The sequence below is a fragment of the Diabrotica virgifera genome, chromosome 6 (genome assembly GCF_917563875.1).
Source record: "Diabrotica virgifera virgifera chromosome 6, PGI_DIABVI_V3a".
Taxonomy (NCBI): Eukaryota; Metazoa; Arthropoda; class Insecta; order Coleoptera; family Chrysomelidae; genus Diabrotica; species Diabrotica virgifera.
Window position 1 is genome coordinate 35420646 of NC_065448.1, and position 22999 is coordinate 35443644.

Sequence of the window (22999 nt, forward strand, 5' to 3'; positions counted from 1 at the left end):
GTTAGGAATGGGTACAGTTTAAAACACTGTGCCTCGACACTGCAAGGTGTAGTTATTTAGAATACATCTTGCAGCCCCGGCCCCTAAGGTCAGAGAGTTGAGAAAATCAAGAGGATCCCGTACCTAGTTCTGTCTAGGTACGAGAACTACCGCGCTGTTGTGCAGGGAGCCAACCCTGAAGTCGATGTGGTGTCGGGCCAATCGGCTGAAAAAAAGGCTTCTTCTAAAAGTTAGGTTACCGCTCCCAACCAAAGATGACACGAGTCAGATCTCGGTCACCCCCCAGATCCAAGGCGCTTTCCCCGCCAAGATATGCAGACTCTAAAGAGTCCCTCCTGTTACAGCACCCTGAAGAGAGCAGCGATGACCACTCGAGCGACCAGGAAGATGGAAAAGACGGTTTTACGATCCAAAATCGTAGAATAAGAAAAAAGAAAAAGAAGTCAAAAGGCAAGGACTCCACGCAGAACGTCGAGACCACCGAGAACGTCACCGAAGCCACCCAGGAAGTCGAGAATTCCCAGAACATCGAGGCCACCCAGGAAGTCGAGGACATGGACGAAGACGTCCCAAGCGCCGAAGGCGGGGGCACTACCAAACGTCAGCGGGTTGAAGAGGATGCCGCCAGCGAAGACGAGCTGACAAGGGCCAACGAAGAAATCAACCGACTCAGAACCCTGATGAAAGAATTTGCAGCAAACGTTGATGCAAACAACAAAAAATACGAAGAGGTAATCGCACAACAGAAGGCAGAGATCAAAGAGCTGAATACGGAGATTCGACGAATGAGCGAAAAGATGGATGCCAGATTCGACGAGTTGATAGCTCTCCAGAAACAACTCGCAAAGAAACCGGAGAAGAAAAACCCCGAAAAGACGGACAAAAAGCCACCAGTAGAGCAGCCTGCCACCAAAAAAATGACCACCGAGCAGACTCGACCACCCAGCCAGAAGGCTACCACCTCGACGAAGGAGGCGTCCACCCAACAGAGGAAAAAGAGAAAGGAAGAGTTTCCACCCCTGGTGACACACCTTCCACTAACCGACGAGGAAGACGCCACATGGACGTCCAACCAAGAAAAAGCCATGAAACTAGCTCCCCAGGTACATCTACCCCTCCCCGAGGAACCAGTGCCATCCACGAGCACAGATAGGGACGCGCTTGCCGCTTCCAGTCAAACTGATACAGTGTCAATGGAAACAAACCAAAACGAAGAAGACGCCGAAGAAGCCGTGTTACCTGAAAACCAGGTAACACCATACAGAAAACCGCCTGTAATTAAGTTACAGAGTGTCAGCGAGACAGGGGCTATTCTTACCATAGCCCAGGGCAAAGGCATCATCACCACAAACAAAATCTCCAGAAGTGGCAGAGAGACGCTCATCCAGGCTAAAAGCCCGGATGACTACAGAAAGATGACAAGGATAGTGGAGGAATATGCAGAAGCATACGCCGCCAAAGAGAAAAAGAGGCTACAATGGATAGCCTTTCCACTCGACGAAGACAGGAAACCAAAATTAGTGTTACGAGGATTGCCCACGAATACCACCGAGAAGGCAATCCAAGAAGACATGGCAAACCAATATGGAATAACCTGCCACACAGCACGTAACATGTCTACGAGAGTAGGGAAAAGGAGGCCACTACCCATGTTTGTCATGACACTGGATCAGGAAGACGTGGAAAAAGCAAAGCGGGTAACGAACCTGTGCCACATGAAAGTTGTGGTAGAGGACCTACGCAAGGCAGCAGGACCGACGCAGTGCTTCAACTGCCAAGGGTACCATCACGCCCAGAACTCGTGTCACAAGGACCCGAGATGTGTGAAGTGCGGCGAAGAACACCACTCAAAGCAGTGCCAGAGAGACAGAGAAGTCAAGGCAACGTGTGCCAACTGCAATGGGAGCCACCCAGCCAACTACAGAGGATGTCCTAGGTGCCCAACCTGGGGGAGGCCTCCACCACAGAGGTCACAACAGCGACCACCACCAAACCGAAGACAGCAGGCAACCGGGGTATCCTACGCGCAAGCTACGCAGGGAAACCAACCAGCGCAGAACAACACACCGTCCAACCGACCAACCCTCCCAGACGAAGAGTACCTAGTCAGGATGGTCACAAACATCGTGACTAAGGTAGTCCAAGAGGTGATAATCAGCACCAGGCAGGCACAGAACTAATGTCAGAGAGGGGATACTTGAGGATAGGCTCCTGGAACCCGGGCGGCATAACCACAAATCAGAACATACTAGATGAACTCGCCAACAGATACGAGATGGACATCGTAGCAATTCAGGAAACAAAACTGACCAACAACTTCAACCTAAAGTTTCCTGGATACGACGTATATAGGAACGACCTCACTAGAAGATCAGGAGGAACGGCCATCCTAGTAAAGAAGGGTATTAGACACACCAGTTACACTACTCCACCACTGGTCAACATGGAAGCCACAACAATAGAAGTTAACATGAGGCAAGGCGCAATAAGGATCACATCAGCTTACGTAAGACCACAAGACCCTTTAATGGACGATGACCTAGATGCGTTCCTAAACATCGCCGAACCATCCATCATAATAGGAGACCTGAATGCAAGATCCCCCAACTGGAACGACAGAGCTACGAACAGAAATGGACGACTACTAAACAGATACATAGAAAACAACGAAGACACAATGGCAATGGGCCCAGAAGAACCTACCCACTACCCAGGAAACGCACTTCCGACACACATCGACTTAGTTGTAGCCAAAAACCTAGGACTGCAATCAGAATTAATCACGCTGGACGAAGGATCAACTGACCACCACCCCATCCTACTAGACATCGGAACATGGGAAGAGACAAACCCGCCAAAAAGAACAAAAAAGAAAATAAAGTGGACTAACTACAAAAGGTTAGTAAGTGAAGGAATAAACATAGTGCCAGTAATAAACAATCCAGAAGAAATAGAAGGAAAAGTCCTAGAGTTCGAAAATATCATCCAAGAGGCAATTAGAAACAGCACAACAGAGGAAGATGTCGAGATATTCATGGGAAGGTTCAAAGACATATCACAAGAAACACAAGAGTTGATAAGGGAAAAAAATAGAGCAAAGAAAACAGCAAGAAGAACAAGAAACAGAGTAGATAAATCCTGGGCAAATATTTTAAATAGGGAGGTCCAAACGGCCCTAAAACTCCACCGTAGCGAAAAATGGGACAACTTCGTACAAGAGATGGAAGAACAAGACTCAAACATGAGAAATGTCTGGAAGCTCCAGAAAATGCTGAGAAGCGACAGGAAACCCATCCCCCCACTACATGGAAGATACGGCATGGTATACACCATAGAAGACAAAGCAGAGGCGATGAGGACTACACTCGAAGATGAATGCAGACTGAACTTCCACCAAGACGAAGACGACGACTTCCTGGAAGAAGTCGAAGAACAAGAAGAAGGACCAGAAGACCCAGAGGACTTCATCCCCCCAACATCACCGGAAGAAATCAATGAACATATCAAAAATAGTTCACCGAGAAAAGCGCCTGGCCTCGACGAAATAACCAACAGAGCCCTAAAATATTTGCCCAGAAAAGCTATAGTGTATTTCACAAATATTATAAACGCAATATTAAGATTCAAGACATTCCCAAACAGATGGAAAGAGGCCCGTGTCATCATGATTCCAAAACCTGGCAAGAATCACACATTCCCACAGAACTACAGGCCAATCAGCTTACTTCCAGCGATCAGCAAGATAGTGGAAAGAATCATCCTCAGCAGACTGCAAGCGGAAACAACCCGACTAAATATCATCCCAGAGGCTCAATTCGGATTTAGAGCAGAGCACTCCAGCGAACTACAAGTCCTCAGGCTAACCGAGTACATAGCAGCCGGTTTCAATGATAAGCAGTACACTGGAGCAGCGTTCCTGGATGTAAGCAAGGCATTCGACAGAGTCTGGCACAAGGGGCTCCTATTCAAAATGCGGGATTACGGGTACAGCGGAGCGATGACGAGGCTAATCTCGTCGTACTTGGGCGGCCGGAGGTTCAGGATTCGGATAGGACAAGTCCTGTCCGAACTCGGAATCCCGGAGGCTGGAGTACCACAGGGAGCGGTCCTGTCACCCCTGCTGTACACGATATACACCGCAGATGTACCTAGAACACCAGGTACCCTCATGAGCCTCTACGCCGACGATACAGCAATAGCGGCCAAGCATAGAAACGCAGATATAGCAGTGACCAACCTACAAACTGCACTAGAAGAAATTGAAGCATGGTGTATCAAATGGAAGATAGCCATAAATTCAGAGAAAACACAAGCGGTTCTATACAAGAAAGGGAGACAGCAGCCAGAGGAACAATTGAGGGTGCAGAACAGGCCCATCGAGTGGAAAAACGAAGCCAAATACCTAGGAGTCATTATGGATAAAGGATTAACCTTCCAAAAACACGTAGAAGCCACAGTCCAGAAGGCCAACATAGCAAGAGCGAATCTAAGAGGACTCACAGGCAGAAAAAGTAAACTAACACTCAAAACAAGGTTAAGATTGATAAATAGTATAATCCTACCGGTATTAACTTATGCGTCTCTCGCATGGGGACACGTATGTAATACACACAAGAAGAAGATCCAAGCAGTCCATAACAACAGCTTGAGGGAGGCCGTCAGAGTCCCAAGATATGTAGCTGAAAGATTCCTGTTCAGAGAACTCCAACAGGTGAGAGTCACAGAAACCATGACAGACAAGGCAAGGGTCAAATTCGCAGAGTTAGAACATCACCCAAATTACATACTGCGAGAGACGCTAAGATACGACGAGTTCCACCGATGGAAGCACAGACGCCCGAAACAACAAATTATAGGATAAACTAAAAGTGATAAGTGATAGTAGTGTGTTCGTGGCTCGAAACAAGTGCCGAAGATAGCGTTACCCACGAAGTCCAAGTACCACGACCACCTCCAAGGTAAGCAAATATTAGAAAATTAGAAGGGCCTTAAGCCCCCAAAAAAATTTATATAAAATAAAAAATGGCGAAAGCCCCCAAAAAAATTAAAAAAACCAAAAACACAAAAAAAATTAGAGCATCGAGTCATCGGGCGGGGCCCAGCAGGGCCCAACAGGGCTCAGTGGGGCTCGGCACGATGACTCGGGGCCCAAGCAAGCAATTTTTAGTACCGCGGATAAGTTATTAAGAAGATAAAGGCATAGAGCGCATCACGCTGGGCCTAGTTTTTTGCATTCGATTAGGGTACCACAGTGGAATCTTATTACCCAGGGTTCCATTGTGAAGAGCATTTGGCTACGATAGTTGTGCCCCCATCGCGCATCAGCGTGCTATGGGGGGGAAAGGGATGGCCTGGGGCATTGGAGCGAGGTGGGGTGATCCCTGTATAACTCGGGTCAAAACACCTCGCCCCAATGACTTGTTACACCCGAATGTACTCCTTCGAGAGGGTGAACAAATCCCACAGGTCGGGTTAAATCAAATTGCTTGCTTGCTTGAAATCCGCTCCCAATATAGTGGGGATGTTTAAAACATAATTATTGTAAAATTTAGTTCCGTTAGGTAAATATATTTATTTGGAATTAAGTTTCAAAAGAAAAGTGTATGAAGTTTCAACAGAAAGGTATGAATATGAAACAAAAAATTTGAAATACATTTAAAATATGTGATACACATACTATATGACAAATATTTACCACCACTGAATATCATAAAACAACTGATAGAAAACATACATATAATGTAAGAAATAAAATAGGAATGAAAGTGAAAGTCAATGGAATAATAACAGAGCCCAAAGAAGCAAACACAAGAATCGGGCAATGAGATTCACTAAGGCCTTGTTAATATAGGGCGGTTTGCCAACGTTGACGTCGCAGTCTACCTGTTTTCCCCCTCTTGGTGACTTCAAAGGCGGCGTTAGGATGAGATCAAGTTAAACAGGGGGAAAACAGGTAAATCGCGGCGTCGACGTTGGCAAACCGCCTGCATATAAACAAGCCCTAACCTTCTACTGTTTAACATAATGTTAGATGCAAGAATAAAGCAAGTGAAGAAAAAAACAGGGGCAAAATGGGCGATAGAGAGATAAAAAATTCTGTGTTACGATGATGACACCTTGTTAGTAGCAGAGTGCGAAGACAACCTACAAAGATTACTGCACGAGTTCAACATAACGCAAAAGAAATTAATAGGAAAATATCAGTCCAAAAAACAAAAACTTTAGTAATAGCCAAAGAACCAATAAGATGCAAATAGGAGTTACACAATCAAATTTTACAACAAGAAATTACTTTCAAATGCCTGGGAATTAATCTATCAGCCGACAACAATGTCGAAGAAGAGGTAAAAGCAGGGCCCTCGCTACCATATATGCAAAGTGTGCAATGCACACGGGCGCCATCCTTTAAGGGCGCCAAAACCCAGGGTAAAAAATTGCAAAAAATATGAAAAAAAACAAACAACAAAAAAAATTATTTTAAAATAAAAGTTCAGAAATTAAAGAGGATTACGTATAAATAGAAAAAAACATGAGAAAAACAGAATACTTCGGTCATAATAATTAGAGGACTAAATTCCATCTACTTCGCCTTAATAAATAATATAAGAAAAAGTGGATGGAAAGAGATGGATTGGTCGAAATTAACTTTCATGGTTATGAAATATTAGATAAAAAAGGCGAAGGTATAATAAATACACACAAAATTTTATTAGTAGGTATATCATCCAGTTACTGCCGATTCCTATATGCAAGACCATGTCGGAAGTCATCGGATTTTATTATGTTTGTTTCATTTTGATATTTTAGTCTACAAATAATGGTCCATTTACTCACGGTTTTTACTGTGAATTTTAAAGAACCGCTTGCATTGATATGGATATGAAATACACATTGGCATACACATAGCTAACAAGTCAAAGAAAAAAAAGTGATATTGTGCCGATGTGTCCTTTTGCACTGGGGGTGGTTTCCACCCCTTCTCGGGGGTGTAAAAAAACACGTTCAAAAGAAGCCTGGAATTGGATAAACTGAGTAATTCTAAGGAACTTTGTTTCCATAGAATTTTTTTATAGTCCTGTCGCCAGGGGGGGTATAACGGACTCGTTAATTCAGATGGACTTACCCAAATTTTTTTTATGTATTTTGACCCGTAGAACACGAATTTTTTGGGTAACAGTTGATCCGGATGTCGATAAGATTGTTATAGACCAAGAACTTGAGGAATCAAATAACAGCGATTTTTGGCAAAACAAAACAATATTTTGTATTTTTTGGGTCATTTTAAGCAAAAAATATTTCTACAAGTTTTTTAGTAGGATGCACAGTTTTCGAGATAAACGCGGTTGAACTTTCAAAAAATCGAAAAACTGCAATTTTTAAACCCGAATAACTTTTGATTAAAAAATAAAATAGCAATTCTGCTTAGCGCCTTTGAAAGTTCAAGTCAAATTATGTCGGTTTTGATTATTTGCATTGCTAAAAATTTATTGTGTTATTGCTAAACAAAGCTACAAACAACTAGTGCGTGAGTGATGTTTCTATGATTTCTCATTTAAAATCGAACGAGTAGGTAGAATAGGTACTAGTGCAATCAAGACTATTTCTACGTTACATGCGTTAAAACGCATGTAAAAGCACGGGAAACCCTACGTGTTTATAGCTTTGTTAAACAATAAAAAAATAAATTTTTACCAATGCAAATAATCAAAACCGATATAATTTGACTTAAACTTTCAAATGCGGTAAGCAGACTTGCTATTTTATTTTTTAATCAAAAGTTATTCGGGTTCAAAAATTGCAATTTTTCGATTTTTTTAAAGTTCAACCGCGTTTATCTCGAAAACTGTGCATCCTACGAAAAAACTTGTAGAAATATTTTTTACTTAAAATGGCCCAAAAAATACAAAATATTGTTTTGTTTTGCCAAAAATCGCTGTTATTTGATTCCTCAAGTTCTTGGTCTATAACAATCTTATCGACATCCGGATCAACTGTTACCCAAAAAATTCGTGTTCTACGGGTCAAAATACATAAAAAAAACTTGAGTAAGTCCATCTGAATTAACGAGGCCGTTGTACCCCCCCTGGCGACAGGACTATTACTAAGTTAATACTTTTCGAGTTATTTGCGAGTGAATATGTTCATTTGTTTAACAAAAACCCTGTTTTTAGACGGTTTTTTCCAAATAACTCAAAAAGTAAGTATTTTATCAAAAAAATGCTCTTGTCAAAAAAATAGCTTACAAAAAGTTTAAAAAATGGCTGACATATGAAGTCTGTAAACCCAGTAGAAGCACAGTTGTAGCTAATGAAAAGTGGGTTCTTCTTTAAATTACAAATCGAATATTTCATCGTGAAATATCCAACAAATTAAGAACTTTTCGGGGAAAACTCATTAAAACTTCTTTAAAGTGTTTAAATCAAGCTTTATATTTGTTCTTTAAAAAAGTTTCTAGCATCAATAGTAAGTAAGTTATGCTCAAAATAAAGTTGGTCCCTTTTTTGGTAAAAGAAATCTTTTGGACAACATTTTTTTATCTTGAAAACAATTGCTTTTTTTAAAAATAGCTTAAAAATTATTGGTGATACCAAAAATCTCAAGCAGTAAAAAATGTAGGTTTTTCTATTCTAAATATTTTGGATTTTTTGTTTTCCTGTAAAACAAAATTTTTTTAAGATATGGCTGTTCAAAATTTGCATACACCCGTGATTAACGATTCGTTCAAGCCCTTTTTACTAGAACAGCCTTTTCAAAAAAAGTATCCTTATTTTAGTATTTTCTTTTCTAGTCATTATCACTATCTACTTTAATCTACTGTCTTTGACGGGCATGCAAATTGGCCGAATCCATCCTTGAGTGTCAAGTGGTCATTATCTTGCATATCCTGTTAGCGTAACTACATTCAGTTACAGGGCCGTCTTAACCCGGGGGTGCAAGGGGTGCGAGGCACCCGGGCGCCAGGTCCAAGGGGCGCAAGCCAAACACTTGCTAGGCTCAAACTTGCGCCTTTTGTCCTTAAAAAAAGTACAAATAACAAAAACATACAAGTGAACTTTCAGTATTTTTTACAAAGGCTATGCTTACTACTTTACTATGCCTACAATATGCAAATGAAATATGAAACCCTTTTAGATTATTCCGACAATAATTTCAAAAAGGTGACCCGTACACTATTTTGATCAACATTGAATGTGACAATGAATCACCATCTTGTAAAAATTATCAGTGTATCCGCATAATCTTTTATAAATAGGAAAATATAAATGCTGATTTTCAAAAACCTAATTTTCTTTATTACGTTTGCGACAAGAAAGACGTTTATTATGTTTTTTAGAAAAACACGAGAAAAGTTGTAGTCACTTAATTTTTGTAAAAATATATGTAGATCTAAAAAAAGACTTACTATTAGAAAGTCATACAGTAGATTCTGTCAGTCAAGCAGCAGTTAAACGCGAAAGAAAAAAGGTAGAAGACAGTTTTAGAAAGAATTATCGATATAATAACATTTTTAGCACGACAACATTTACCAAGAGGAACTGGTCAAAGGTTGTATGAATCGGATAACGGTAGCTTTTTAAAATCAATAGAGCGTATTTCCAATTTTGATAATACGCTATCAGAACACATTGCACGAATTCAAAGTGTTCAGCATCGTATGCCTCATTATCTTGGACAGAATATTCAAAATGAATTGATAATAGTGTAATTGGTGAAAAAATTAAATGCACAATTGTTGATCTTTTAAAACAATCTAAATATTATTCTATAATAATTTTAGCTTGCACACCTGATATTTCACACAAGGAACAACTTACTATTGCTGTTACGTTCGTTTATCTTAATTCTTCAACAAAGCTTGCCGAAGTTAGAGAGCTATTTCTAGGTTTTTTACCGGTTACTGCTACTACCGGACAAGGATTAGCAAATGATTTGTTAGAATTTTTGAAATTAATGAATATTCATTTAGATAATTTACGAGGCCAAGAGTATGATAATGGGGCAAATATAAGAGGAAAAAATATTGGCCTTCAAAAAAAAATTTAGACAGGAATCCTCGTGCGTTTTGTTCCTTGTGCGGCTCACAGCCTTAATTTAGTGCTAAATGATGCCGCTAAATGCTCAATGGAAATAACAAATTTTGGGCAGATTGCAATTGCGCGCAGCGGTCAGAAAGGAGGAAGACCTAACCCTTCGGTCCAAACCTAACTTGCGGGTAATAGAGTGAGAGAACCGCAGGAGGTATTTGACCGCTGCGCGCAATCACAACCCACCCCAAATTTTAATTGTTAAATAAATTTATTGTTTTTTTTCACATCAACATTACGGTGGAATGTCATAATTAATGAGATACTCGCCTTTACATTAAAACGGCTTTCAAATACGCGATGTAGAAAAACAACATGTAGGTACAACAATGACACAAGAAACATCGCAAGCTCATTGATGACAAAATTAAAGAACTTTAGAAGAAGAAGTTTATCTGCTCTGTTGTGACATGGTACGATATTTTAGCACAAAGGTTTAATATTGCCAGCTAAACTTTGACAACGAGTGATATTATTATTTCGGAAGCTGTTAAGATGCTTGATCAAGTTAGTAAAGATTTAACCACCAACCGCACTGCGTGTGAGCAGATAAGTATTAATTGCCTCGGTATCAATTGATAAAGAAACAGATTGCGAAACTAAATTTTCTGAAACTGTTCGTCCACATCCCCGAAAAAGATATTTCAATTACAAGGTTGCAGACGAGCCTTTTTTAGACCCAAAACAAAATTTTACAGTTAACATATATTATTATTTATTGGACATTGCGAGAAATTGGTGCTGGAGAAACTTCGAAGAAAACTTAAAGAACACAATGTTTAAATTTACAAAAGAACCTAGCGCATTTAAATAGATCTCATATAGATGGTAAAGTCCTATTTTATGAATTAGAATAGGGAACTTGCACTTTTTTTTTAATACATAATAATGTTCACTTTTGTTTAAAAATGAGATTTCCAAAATTTCATCTTTTTTAATATATAAATAAAGAAAGTAAACCTAATTAGTTTTAATTTTAGCGTACCTATAACCTATATAATCTTCTGACAAAAGGGGGCGCAAAGATTAGTCTTGCCCCCGGCGCCGTGTATGGTTAAGACGGCCCTGTTCAGTTACATCTTTCTATTCCTACTTCTGTTTGTAGTTTATCTTTCAACTATTTCTTCCAGTTTTCATTTCCCTATACAAAACTACTGTAAAAGTAGTTTTTTGTTACATTGGCAGGGAAAAGAAGAGTGGAATCAACAGATAAGCAGGATGTCTGAATCAAGGATAGTAAGAATAGACACAAGAATCTACAGGTCGAGCAAGTCTCGTAAATTTCACGATTGCGAGCCACGCTTCACGCAACCGTGTTTGCGTACTTGTGTTTCGAGTTGCGTGGTCGTGCGGAGTTATATTTACCAATTCGCGCAATCGTACTTGAGACGCTGTGTCAGGTGAGGTGTTTGAAAATTTGTGTAACTTGATTCTGTGGTTAAACTTTTGTTTTATTTTTTTTTCGCAGAAAATTTTTAGATGAAGTAATTGTATGATGAAGATAACACAGAAAATACAAGAGGGCAGCATACTTTGCAAAACAACTGTTACAATTTGAAATCAACAAGTTGTTGTCTTGCAGGTAAAAAAAGTGACTTTTTAAAAAAATTATATCTTGGAAACTAAAAATTATTTTTATTTATAATTGAAACATGTAAAAGTATAGTACTCTCAAAAAAATTTCAGCCAAAAATATTCATTTTTGTAGAGTTGACTGCAATTTTTCGACAACAGCCCTTTTTTGCAGTGAGCAGCATAACAAGTCCAGTCTCATCTGAAATCAAAGTTTCTTGTAGTTTATACCTCTGGCTAGTGAATGAACAAAGGATTTTTTATTAGATGAGGTCATTTTTGTTTTATAAAAAAAAACTACTTTAAAAATGAGAAAAATTGGGGTCAAAAATGTGTTTAAACTTATGTAAAATCTTCAAATTTCATTTTTTTTAATTCCTTCGTTCATATTCTAGTCAGAGGTATAAACTACAAGAAACTTTTTGATTTCAGATGAGACTGGACTTAGTTATGCTGCCAACGCAAAAAAAACTTGTGTACTACAACTTGTGTACTTGTAACTTGTGTACAAAAAACTCTACAAAAATGAATATTTTTGGCTGAAACTTTTTTTGAGACTACCTTAAGTACTATACTTTTACATGTTCCAATTATAAATAAAAATAAATTTTAGTTTTCGAGATATATTTTTTTTAAAAAGTCAGTTTTTTTACCCACAAGACCTATGTAACCCCTTAAAAAAATGTTTCGAAGAATATGTTTGATGGCCAAGATGCATACATATATTTAGAAGGAAAGTTCCTGATTTCTGTAGTACAATACATAATACCAAAGAGGAAGTAGCCCTAAGCGCCGGACTCCACTTGCGATTTGTAGTTGTGAAGATTGAACACATTCTTTCAAATAGAAGTCAATCCATGATTATTTAGTCACAAATGGATTGACTTGTATTTGAAACAATGTGTTCAATCTTCCTGATTACAAATCGCAAGTGGAGTGCGGCGGTAATAACACCAAAATATTCCATATAGGTCCATAGAAGGTACACAGACATTGAAAAATTCCTGGAATATCCCCGAAAACATGTTCCCTGAACATCCCAGGAAAATCCTGTGTCAGCATTTTAAACATTACCTGAATGTCTTATTGGAACATTCCATGAATGTCCATGAATGTTCTCTGGACATTCAAAATATATTTTGTAGACATTCCCTGGATATACCAGAAATACAGTGATGAGCGCTCTAATAACCGGCAAAATAGCACAAAAGATGTATTAAGTAGTAATATAAAAAGACATGAAACTAGTCGAGCTGGGAAATTTAGCGATATTAACTTATACATTTAGATTGTATTGATTGTGTACCACCTTCAGACATATCAGACGAGTTTGGAAACTACCACTGTCACAGTGACAGTTTTAGTTGACATACTTCTCCGATATGTGTAAAGGTGGGATCAATATAACGTAAATTTAAAGGTTAATTTCGCTAAATTTCCCAGCTCGACTAGTTTCATTTCTTTTTATCTCACAACTAAATATGTTGCCCATATTTTGCCGGTTATTAGGGCACTCATCACTGTACATCCTTGCTGATGTGACAATACCTCCTATCTGTTTTTTCATGAGTTTTGTATGAGAGATGGAAAAACATGTTTTAAGGTCACCTCCTGTGTTCATATGTAAGTTTTGACTTGTTTTGTAGTTCATAGATAGTTTAATTTACTACAAAACAAATATCATATGAAAACAGGAGGTGACCCTAAGACAAGTTTTTAGTCTCTCTTACAAAACTCATGAAAAAAAAAAACAGATAGGATGTATTATTACGTCACTGACGATATGTGGCCATACCAAATAATACATCCTTGATAAATATAAACATTTTTATTGAACAAAATCTTTTCATACATTTTTTAATGCAATTTACTGATATTCCTAAATATTTCAAAAAAATGTGTCACATTTGCTTTGTAAACCTTTCTTTTGCCTTTCGTAGCCACATATTCCGTTTCCTTCCTGGTTTTTTGTAGACTACTTCTCTCAGCTGATTCTAAAAAAAAATAAAATAAATGGTAATTTTTCTATCCTTTACAATTAACAATCAGAAGAAATATTATTTACAGATAATGATATGCATAATAATAATAGGTTTGTTTTAGCATCAGTTTCAAACAGTTTGAAATCATCAGCGAATAGTGGACCAGCGTGAGTAGAGGGGATCGCACTGGTGACTGTATTATGTTCTTTTACCGACCAACTGTTTGCTGACGGTTTTTGACTAGTTTGACTGTTTGCTAGAATAAACCTAATAATAATGAATATTTTGTATTTTGACAATGACATCTGATGTGGAAGTCAAAACATTAATAAAATTATTTTTTCAAGTTAACTTTCACATGCGCGTCTTAAAATTGTACTTTTAATACTTATATCATAAATAACTATTAAAACTATCTTAAGAGGAAACAGTATCGATCAACAGGTAGCGAAAAGGTGTTCCAAGATTGCGGCTGTAATTTTGAATATTTTTTCGAGATATTTGGCACACATATTCTTAATATAATAAAGAATGGTGGTACAGAGCCCAATTTGAAAAATATATTAATATGTGGAAATTACTTTGTAATTAAATACAATATAAAAAAACGAGCTTGTACCGCCATTAAGAAGAACAAAAAAATACACTTTCTTCAAATACAACTTTTTTATCCGATTTTGTGTTATTTTGGAACTACTAAAATTTTTTATTTCATTAGTAGTTCCAAAATTACACAAAATCTAGGCATCGGATAAAAAAGTTTATTTGAAGAAAGTGTATTTTTTTGTTCTTCTTAATGGCGGTACAGGCTCGTTTTTTAAATATTGTATAATTACAGAGTAATTTCCACATATTAATATATTTTTCAAATTGGGCTCTGTACCGCCATTCTTTATTATTTTACGAATACGTGTGCCAAATACCTCGAAAAAATATTCAAAATTACAGTGGCAATCTTGGAACATGTTTTGGCTACCTGTTGATCGCTACTGTATTAACTTAAAACATTGTAATTTGCTAAACCAGTATATTTTACTCTACTACTACTCTACTAGCTACCTCATTTTCCACTGTTTCTAAAGACTTGTTTACATGGGTAGAGTTTTGAGGAGAGTAGAGTAGCGGTAGTACTCTACCAAAAATGGCTTGATACCATTCACATGAGGAGAGTACAAGTATAGTACTGATGCTAGTATAGTGAAACCGATTTTTGTATTTTTAAACACTCTTGATTATAAGTGCACCTTAAATTCTTAATTTTTTGCTTAAGCTCGTTTACTCCAAAGCCTCCTTTACCATTCTTTCGACGATTTCATCCTCCGCAGCTTGCTGCAAACTTTTATTTCTGTAGTATACACTACCTAAATTCCATAAACACTGGTATTCGCCGTATTATAGCTCTACAAGTTTTAAAGTTTCATCTTCGGTGAACTTCATTTTCACTATTTACACAAAACACAATTCCAGCCAGAATGACAGCGCCCCCATGTACTCTCCTACCTACTCTATTCTGCCATAATTGAGCGTGTTCCATGGGTAGAGTGTGCAGCCGAGTAGACATTTTGGCAGTAGTGGTGGTCATAGAGTAGTTACTTTGCCATAGGTTGCTAGTCACTCTACTTTAACTCCAACTATACACTCTACCAGCTATTCTACTGTGCTGAGCATTTTTACAGGTAGAGTTACTCTACTCTATCAAGTACTTGCATCATTACTCTACCCGTGTAAACAAGTCTTAAATCTACTGAATGAAAATCTACTTAATCTTAATCTACTCTTAATGAAAAATGTCTAAAATCATTTACCCACCTAGTATTATTGTAGAATTTAAGACAGTCCAGTGCCTTATAAATAATTTCAATATGAATATTTTTTCTTTTAATTCTCCTTTGATACCACTCCATTTTAGATTTTGGGGAACTTATTTCATTGTGTTTATAGCCCATATTTATTGAAGGAACCCAATCTGGAGATTGTTATTATCGATTAAGTCTGCTGGTTTTCCTATTTTCCTATAAGATTAAAATGTTAACATCTTCAAAAATCGTTACTGTTGTAATTGTAACTTACCAGATATAAAATGATTACAGCAGACAGGACAGGAAAATTTTCATTTCGCTAGTAAAACCTGTACATTGTATTGCATTTAACCATTGTTGTCTCTCAGATACCTTATTTAGTTCAGTTTAAAAGTGAACTTTATCTTGACTTTATCACAATTACTTTGCATTTCACACTTCAAAACACAACACCAATGAAGCATATTATCTTTCTAAATTAATACTTCCAGAGAAAATGTTAAATTAATCTTTGTACAACACAAAATTACAAAGAAATACAACTAAAATTATCTAAAACTCATGAAGAACAGATAGAATAAGATTTATCTTTTATACACCCAGTTTTATATTGACTATATTATTATCAGTAGAAAGGATTACATTTAAATTTGGTAAATATAACTCCGCACGACCACGCAACTCGAAACACAAGTACGCAAACACGGTTGCGTGAAGCGTGGCTCGCAATCGTGAAATTTACGAGACTTGCTCGACCTGTAGATTCTTGTAGAATAGACAGGGACAAGTAACCGTTAGTAGGCAAAAGAAGTGTAGGACGCCCAAGGAAAACATGGAACGACAATTTAGGGGCAGGATAAAAGGCACCGTTGAAAAAAAAACATTCAGTACTGCCCATATAAAAGAAAAAAAAAGAATGTGTGTGTACTTTGTACGCACGTAAGAAGTTATACTTATATTATATAATTTCAACGAAATAAATATACTTAACCGTTACAATACAAAAAATTAACCAAAACTTAACAATACCAAAAAAAAATTAATATATATCGTCCGGGATTTGAACCCGCGATCTCTCGATCTCTGGTCCAATGCTATACCACCCGAGCTATCAAGCCCCGTGCTATTGACGTGGCGGATATAATTACACATCATGGTGACAAATAGATCAAAGTAAAGAATAAAATAGATATTTTATTATCTTACGCCCGAGGAAGACAAACCCAAAGACACAAAAATTATAATAAATAATACATTTACTAAGAACACTAATATGTATATTCTTTTAATGACTTATTTGCGCTGATACATACATAATTTGAAAGATTAGCAACGAACTACATACTGTCTGTCTGCGCATGCGCCAGGAAATTATAAAATTTCACCCTCGATCGTAAAGAAGTATACTTCAAAAAAGAAAAGGAATTATTAATTACCAATAATTATAGCTACCACTGAATGCGATTTCCTTTTAATGAAATACTACATGAAATAACTTTTTCTACCTACCTCTACCGAAAGTATACTTTTCCTGACCTGATTGTAGGGAGCAAAGTCGTACTTTTCCTCCCTAGTGAGTAAAAGTACTTTTCCTCCCTAAGGAGGAAAAGTAAAAGTGACGTCATGGAATTAGTGATGTTGATTATAGTTACTTTCGAGTATTCGTTACAAATCGTTACATTTGTATAAAGTAATTATTTATAGTATTCGTTACTTTGATTACTATGATTACTTTTGTTACTTTTGTATTTGAGTACCGGTAATCATATCGAAAATCGTATTTTTCAGTAGGTAGGTATTTTGTATAGGTATTCCGATATAACAAGTAATCATTTACAGTATTCGTTACTTTGATTACTATGATTACTTTTGTTACTTTTGTATTTGAGTGCCGGTAATCATATCGACAATCGTATTTCTCAGTAGGTAGGTATTTTGTATAGGTATTCCGATATAACATTATCACAGATATAACAACTGTAGAAACATTATCATTTTCACATTTTTCCGGTCAGTCTAGAAACTAGAAAGTAATCAAGTGTACTGGTTGTAGATACAATAGTCGTTACTCGCTCTGATACGCAGTGCCGGATTTACTACTAGGCCGACTAGGCCTAAAGGGGGCCGCAGCGTTTTGTAAAAAAAACTTTTTTAGGATGACGCATTTAGTCTGAGAGACAACTTTGATTCCTATGAAAAAAGAGGAAAAGAGTTGTCTAAAAATGAAACCTATATTCTTGAAATAAAAAGACGCCCTAAGCGCTGAACTCCACTTGCGATTTGTAGTCGCGCGATTGTTTTGTCGCGAAGATTGAACACATTGTTTCAAATACAAGTCAATCCATTTGCGACTAAATAATCGTGGATTGACTCAGGACCGGCGATAACGGGCCTGCAAGGGATGCACTACAGGCGGGCGCCTCTGTTTGTGGAGCGCCAAAATGAGCTTTTTTTCTGTTGGTGTTAGGTGTTACACAAAATACCTGAATTAAAAAACCCGAAGGGCGCCTGTGCAAGTTCTGCAGGCGGGCACGATATACCCCAGCGCCGGGGCTGGATTGACTTGTATTTGAAACAATGTATTCAATCTTCGCGACAAAACAATCGCGCGACTAGAAAATCGCAAGTGGAGTCCAGCGCTAAAAGAAAAGCTCTCCCTGTCGAAGACAAAAAAGATGAACCCACTGAACCCCACTTTAATGGCAAAGAAGACTTAAAGATTAATACATTTAATGTTGTAATTGACAGGCTTTATTCAGAATTGAATGGAAGGTCCGAAGTTTATTTCAGTCTTAATGAAGAATTTGGATTTTTAAACAACTTATCGTCTATTTCCAATGAAGAAATCAGGGGAAAAGTTTCTAATTCGGCTAAAAAGTATCGAATCGACATAGATGGTGACTTTGGAGAAGAGTGCGTACAGTTCAAAGGCTTTGTTGAAGGTATATTTGATAAAGAAAGAGAACCTCATAATAACAAGATTACCAAGCCTCCGAGGAATACACTTTTGGAGTATCTGAAACTCATTCATGAAAAACAGTTAACAACTTTATTTCCGAATATTTCCGAATATGGACACGGTTTTGCTCATTCTACTATGCATGATGACATCTAATGCATCTGGAGAAAGACCATTCAGCATGTTGAAAAGAATCAAAAACTACTTGCGGAAATCGATTCTAGGTTGTCTAGTTTGGCTAGTTTTGTTTCAAATTCTGAGCTTTTTCAAGTCATATTAAGGCGCGTATATATCCACTGAAAAGTTGGCAACTTTTGTGTTTGCAACTCTTCCGAAGTCACCAACTTTTGTTTTTTATCGTTGTCCACATCTAAACATAAAGTTGTCAACAATAATTTAGGAAACATGTTAGTTGGCAACTGGCAGTCTCCATCAAGACTATTGTGTTGACAAAATGGGGTCGATTGATGACGATATTATCTTAGCAGCTGCATCATTTATTATTTTGAGTAAAAAAAAGAAACGAAAACATAAATATTGGGTACGACCAAGCCTCATAGGAAGAAACACACATGGAGGAATTGAGTTAATAAATGCTTTGAGAAAAGATGATTTGTTAGCAGGACGTATTGAAGACGGACAAATAAGAAACTTTCTCCGTATGACTGATTCCGATTTTGAGTGGTTGCTCAATCTTGTTGGACCAAAAATTACAAAAAATGACACTAATTTTAGAAAAGCCATCACACCTACCGAACGCCTACTAATTACTTTAAGATTTTTGGCTACCGGAGATTCCTACACTTCATTAATGCATTTATTTAGGATTTCAAAGCAAGCGATTTCAAAAATTGTACCAGAAGTATGTATAGCAATATGTGAAGTTCTTGGCGATCAAATAAAAGTAAGTGTATTCTATTATTATAAATATTTTTGACGGTTTCTTTAGCAGAGCAAGTTTGGTAAAATATTCAATTTTTGTTCCCTGGGGTCAGGTTCGATTCGTTTCCAAAAATAACTGAAAACGCATTTAGAAAGTTTTTATTTAAGAAACTATTTTAATGCAAATCATGTGAAACATCATGGGGTAACATCAGCAATACTAGATGCAGCCAAACTTGTTTCCTGTTCTGTTTGTGAATCTGTGAGTGGTATATCCTGTGTTTTTTGTGGGATGTATTGTGATGAAGATGGTAATGCATATTGTGGCGAGCGTAGTTCAGGTACTGTTTGAGATTCTGTCACTTGTGGTATGTATTGTGGTGAAGGGGTGATACATATTGTGGTGATAGTAGTTGATTGTAGTGTGATGTGAGTGATGATGTGTCATCTGGTGATGAAAGAGGTGGATGTATGGGAAAACTGGAACTTGATGAATGTGTTGAAATTGGAGTCATTTGTCCAGAATGTCCAGTAGCAGGATAGTCATATTTTCCGATACTTGCTTAAAACAAAATATTTGATATTTCATGCTCCACCACATTTTGAGCATAACTTGATTTTAAAGCTTCCATTTTCATTGCAACATGCTCCCCAAAGGCACTGTATTTATGGCGATTTTTCTTAGCTTGAAGTTCTTTCAATACGTTGTAAGCTTCCTCTTGCCTTTGGTCACCAGTTGAAACCTTCCTTTTTGAACATTTAGTTTTTTTCCCAATACAAGGCGCTGTCGACGGACCTGGTTGTGAATTCGGTGGTTCTGAATCCGATGATGGTGGGACTATTGTATTACTTGTATTTCCCTAACAGTTTTTGATTTTGGGAGATTTCTGCCTCAACTTCTTCCGACCCAGAATCCTAAAAATATATTTTTTTATAGATGCCTGGAACTGCTGAAGAGTGGAAAGTAGTGGCAACACAGTTTAATAATCTATGGAATTTTCCACAATGTACAGGAGTTATGGACGGAAAACATATTATGATTCAATCACCAGAACACAGTGGAAGCGACTACTTTAATTACAAATCGTTTTTTAGCATTGTGCTTTTTATTGTTGCTAATACAAATTACGAAGTGTTGTATATGAATGTTGGCTGCCAGGGACGCATATCGGATGGTGGTGTTTACGAAAATACCCAGTTCAAAAGAATGTTGTCCGAATGTAAACTTAATCTACCTAATAATGAAAAGCTTCCTGGTAGAGCCATGGCTGTTCCTTATGTTTTTCTGGGTGACGATGCTTTTCCATTGTCACCAAATTTGATGAAACCTTATCCAGGTACCCAAGAAAAAGGATCACAGGGAAGAATATTTAATTATAGACTATCAAGAGCGCGAAGGGTATCAGAGAATGTGTTCGGAATATTATCTGCACGATTTCGAGTTTTCAGAAAAATAATGTTACTTGAACCAACGAAAGCGGAGACAATTGTGACTGCTTGTATTTGTTTACATAATTATTTAAGAAAAAAAATCAAGGACCACCTACACTCCACCTGGAACTTTCGATTCTGAAGACAAAGACAGTGGTAATATTATTTCTGGAGCTTGGAGGAACGAGATGCAAAACAATATGCCATTCCATAGTTTCGATAAGAGAGCTCGGAAATCAAGTAGTGCTGCGAAAGATGTGAGACAAGAATTTGCAGAGTTTTTTATGACCGAACAAGGGAACATTCCTTGGCAAAATGACTATTAACAAATTATATAAAGTAACGAAACAAACAGCAAGAAAATTAATTAATGCATTAATAATATTAATTTTATGAAGTTATTTTATTTTTTTTAAGTTAGAAGTTAACTAACTTTCTACTAACTGCTAAATTACTAGAATATGATACGTTATGATCCTCTTTCAATCGTAGTTATTCATAGCTTATAAATCGTAAAATAAATACAATATTATTGCATACTTACATGTTTTTCATTTAATCCCTTTTCAAGGCATAACTTAGGTTCATTTTTGTCTGATAAAAATAGAAGTCGTTGGTACGCAAACCACTTTGTGGTATCAGAAGTAGCTGAACCCGATTTATTTTCCTTTGTATTTCAAGTTCGTGTAGCCCCATCACACAAGCGCCGACTACGTGGGTGCTGCGGGGCCCTCGCCCCGGACAGGTAAATATGTCCGGTGCGAAGCACCGGACGCCGATGGAGTTGAATTTTCGGTCGCCGCACGATACATGGAGACGAAATTTTCAAGGCTGCCGTCTGCCGATCTCCCATTATACCGTGAAATCCCGTCTCGCCCGCCCACTCCGCGCGCTTCGGGTTGAATTCTCGGATGTCGTTCACTTGCTCGTTCTGTGTGTTTATTCTATGTTACAAGACAAGACCAGTCGAATATATTTCAATTTGTCACGCATTCTGTTTACAGTGCGTTTTTTTTTGGTAAGGGGACGTGCCATCACTGTACATAGATTAAGGCAGGTAAGTACAAAGGGGAAATAATTGAAGCGTTTATTTGAAAAACAACACTTGTCCAAGAATTAAAATTTTGGCAAATCAAGAAAAACTGCCCAGCTTCAATTTATTTCAAATTTTATCTCAAATCTTCAAAGAACGCACACAACTGATAAATTTATAGACAAAATCATTTACGCTTAGCGATGACCGTTGATTAAGATGGGACAAGTGTTGCTTTTACAACATACCGCTTGGACATCTGTTGTTTTTTTAAATCTATCCGAATATTCTATGTAATTTACTCCGGACATTTGGGATTTTTACACAACTGAATGTGTGAGATCGATAAAAAACTACTATTTTATGCGAACAACATATAAAGTCAAATTTGCAAAAAATGGACATGCGTTGTTTTTCAAATAAACGCTTCAATTGTGTATTAAAATGCTTTTGTTTTGTGACAACAAATACAGTGTGAAATTTTCATTCTAGATTCCTGATCACTAGAAATGGATAAGTTCATAATACGTACTCCAATACAAACTCATCAGGCTACGAGGAATGAACAACCTGTTCCAGTTCCATCGACATCTGTTGAGGGTTACAATGGTAGTAAAATCATAACGTTTAGTGGAAAGAAGAGCAGACAGTTTCGTGACACGTGGATTGTCACTTATCCATGGATAACATATGACAGTACACTCGATAAAAATTTTTGTACTATTTGCAAAACAGCAGCCTCATTGAAGCTGCCAATAGCATCGACTGGAATAAATTCGCAGAGAGTCTTATCAACTTACGTTACAGAAGGTTTCAACTCGTGGGGCAAAGCGTTAGAGAGATTCAAGGATCACGAAAAGTCAGAATTTCACAGACATTCGGCGCTATCATTGAGGCAGAACGATCAAGGCGTGAACGTCGCAAATATGTTGTCAAAGTCTAAATTGAAAGACGTGACCGATGCAAGAAAATGTCTTCTCACAATATGTTCCACTATTAAATACTTGACTGTTCAGAGTATTTCCGTCAGAGAACACTTCGATAGGACATCAAACTTAAATAATCTGCTTCATTTAAAAGCTAACGATATTCCAGAACTGCAATCTTGGTTGGGCAGAACAGGATATAAATGGTTATCTCATGATATTTCGAATGAAGTAATGTCCATTTTATCGAATGCTTTTCAGAGAATTATTCATGATCGTGTCCGTTCGCAAGAATTTTTTTCAATAATTGCTGACGAAATATCAGACATT

General features: G+C 37.4%; 1 protein-coding gene and 1 long non-coding RNA gene across 2 annotated transcripts; one reads left to right on the forward strand and one right to left on the reverse strand.

Annotated features, from left to right (window-relative positions):
• Window positions 1–13470: 13470 nt before the first annotated feature.
• Window positions 13471–16026, reverse strand: LOC126885860 (uncharacterized). Its single transcript, XR_007698468.1, has 2 exons — window positions 15449–16026; window positions 13471–13651 (listed from the first exon to the last, which is right to left on the reverse strand). It is a non-coding gene; the product is annotated as an uncharacterized LOC126885860 (long non-coding RNA).
• Window positions 16027–18243: 2217 nt separating this feature from the next.
• Window positions 18244–21203, forward strand: LOC126885856 (uncharacterized). The gene is made up of 2 exons (XM_050652626.1): window positions 18244–19301; window positions 20217–21203. The coding sequence occupies exons 1-2, from the start codon at window positions 18852–18854 to the stop codon at window positions 20850–20852; spliced, it is 1086 nt and encodes a 361-aa protein (XP_050508583.1). The 5' UTR covers window positions 18244–18851; the 3' UTR covers window positions 20853–21203.
• The last annotated feature ends 1796 nt before the right edge of the window (window positions 21204–22999 follow it).

Coding starts and splice junctions, on each gene's coding strand:
- LOC126885856 (XM_050652626.1), top strand. CDS start 18,852: ATGGGGTCGATTGATGACGATATTATCTTAGCAGCTGCATCATTTATT. Junction 19,302..20,216: donor TTCTTGGCGATCAAATAAAA/GTAAGTGTATTC, acceptor ATTTTTTTATAG/ATGCCTGGAACTGCTGAAGA.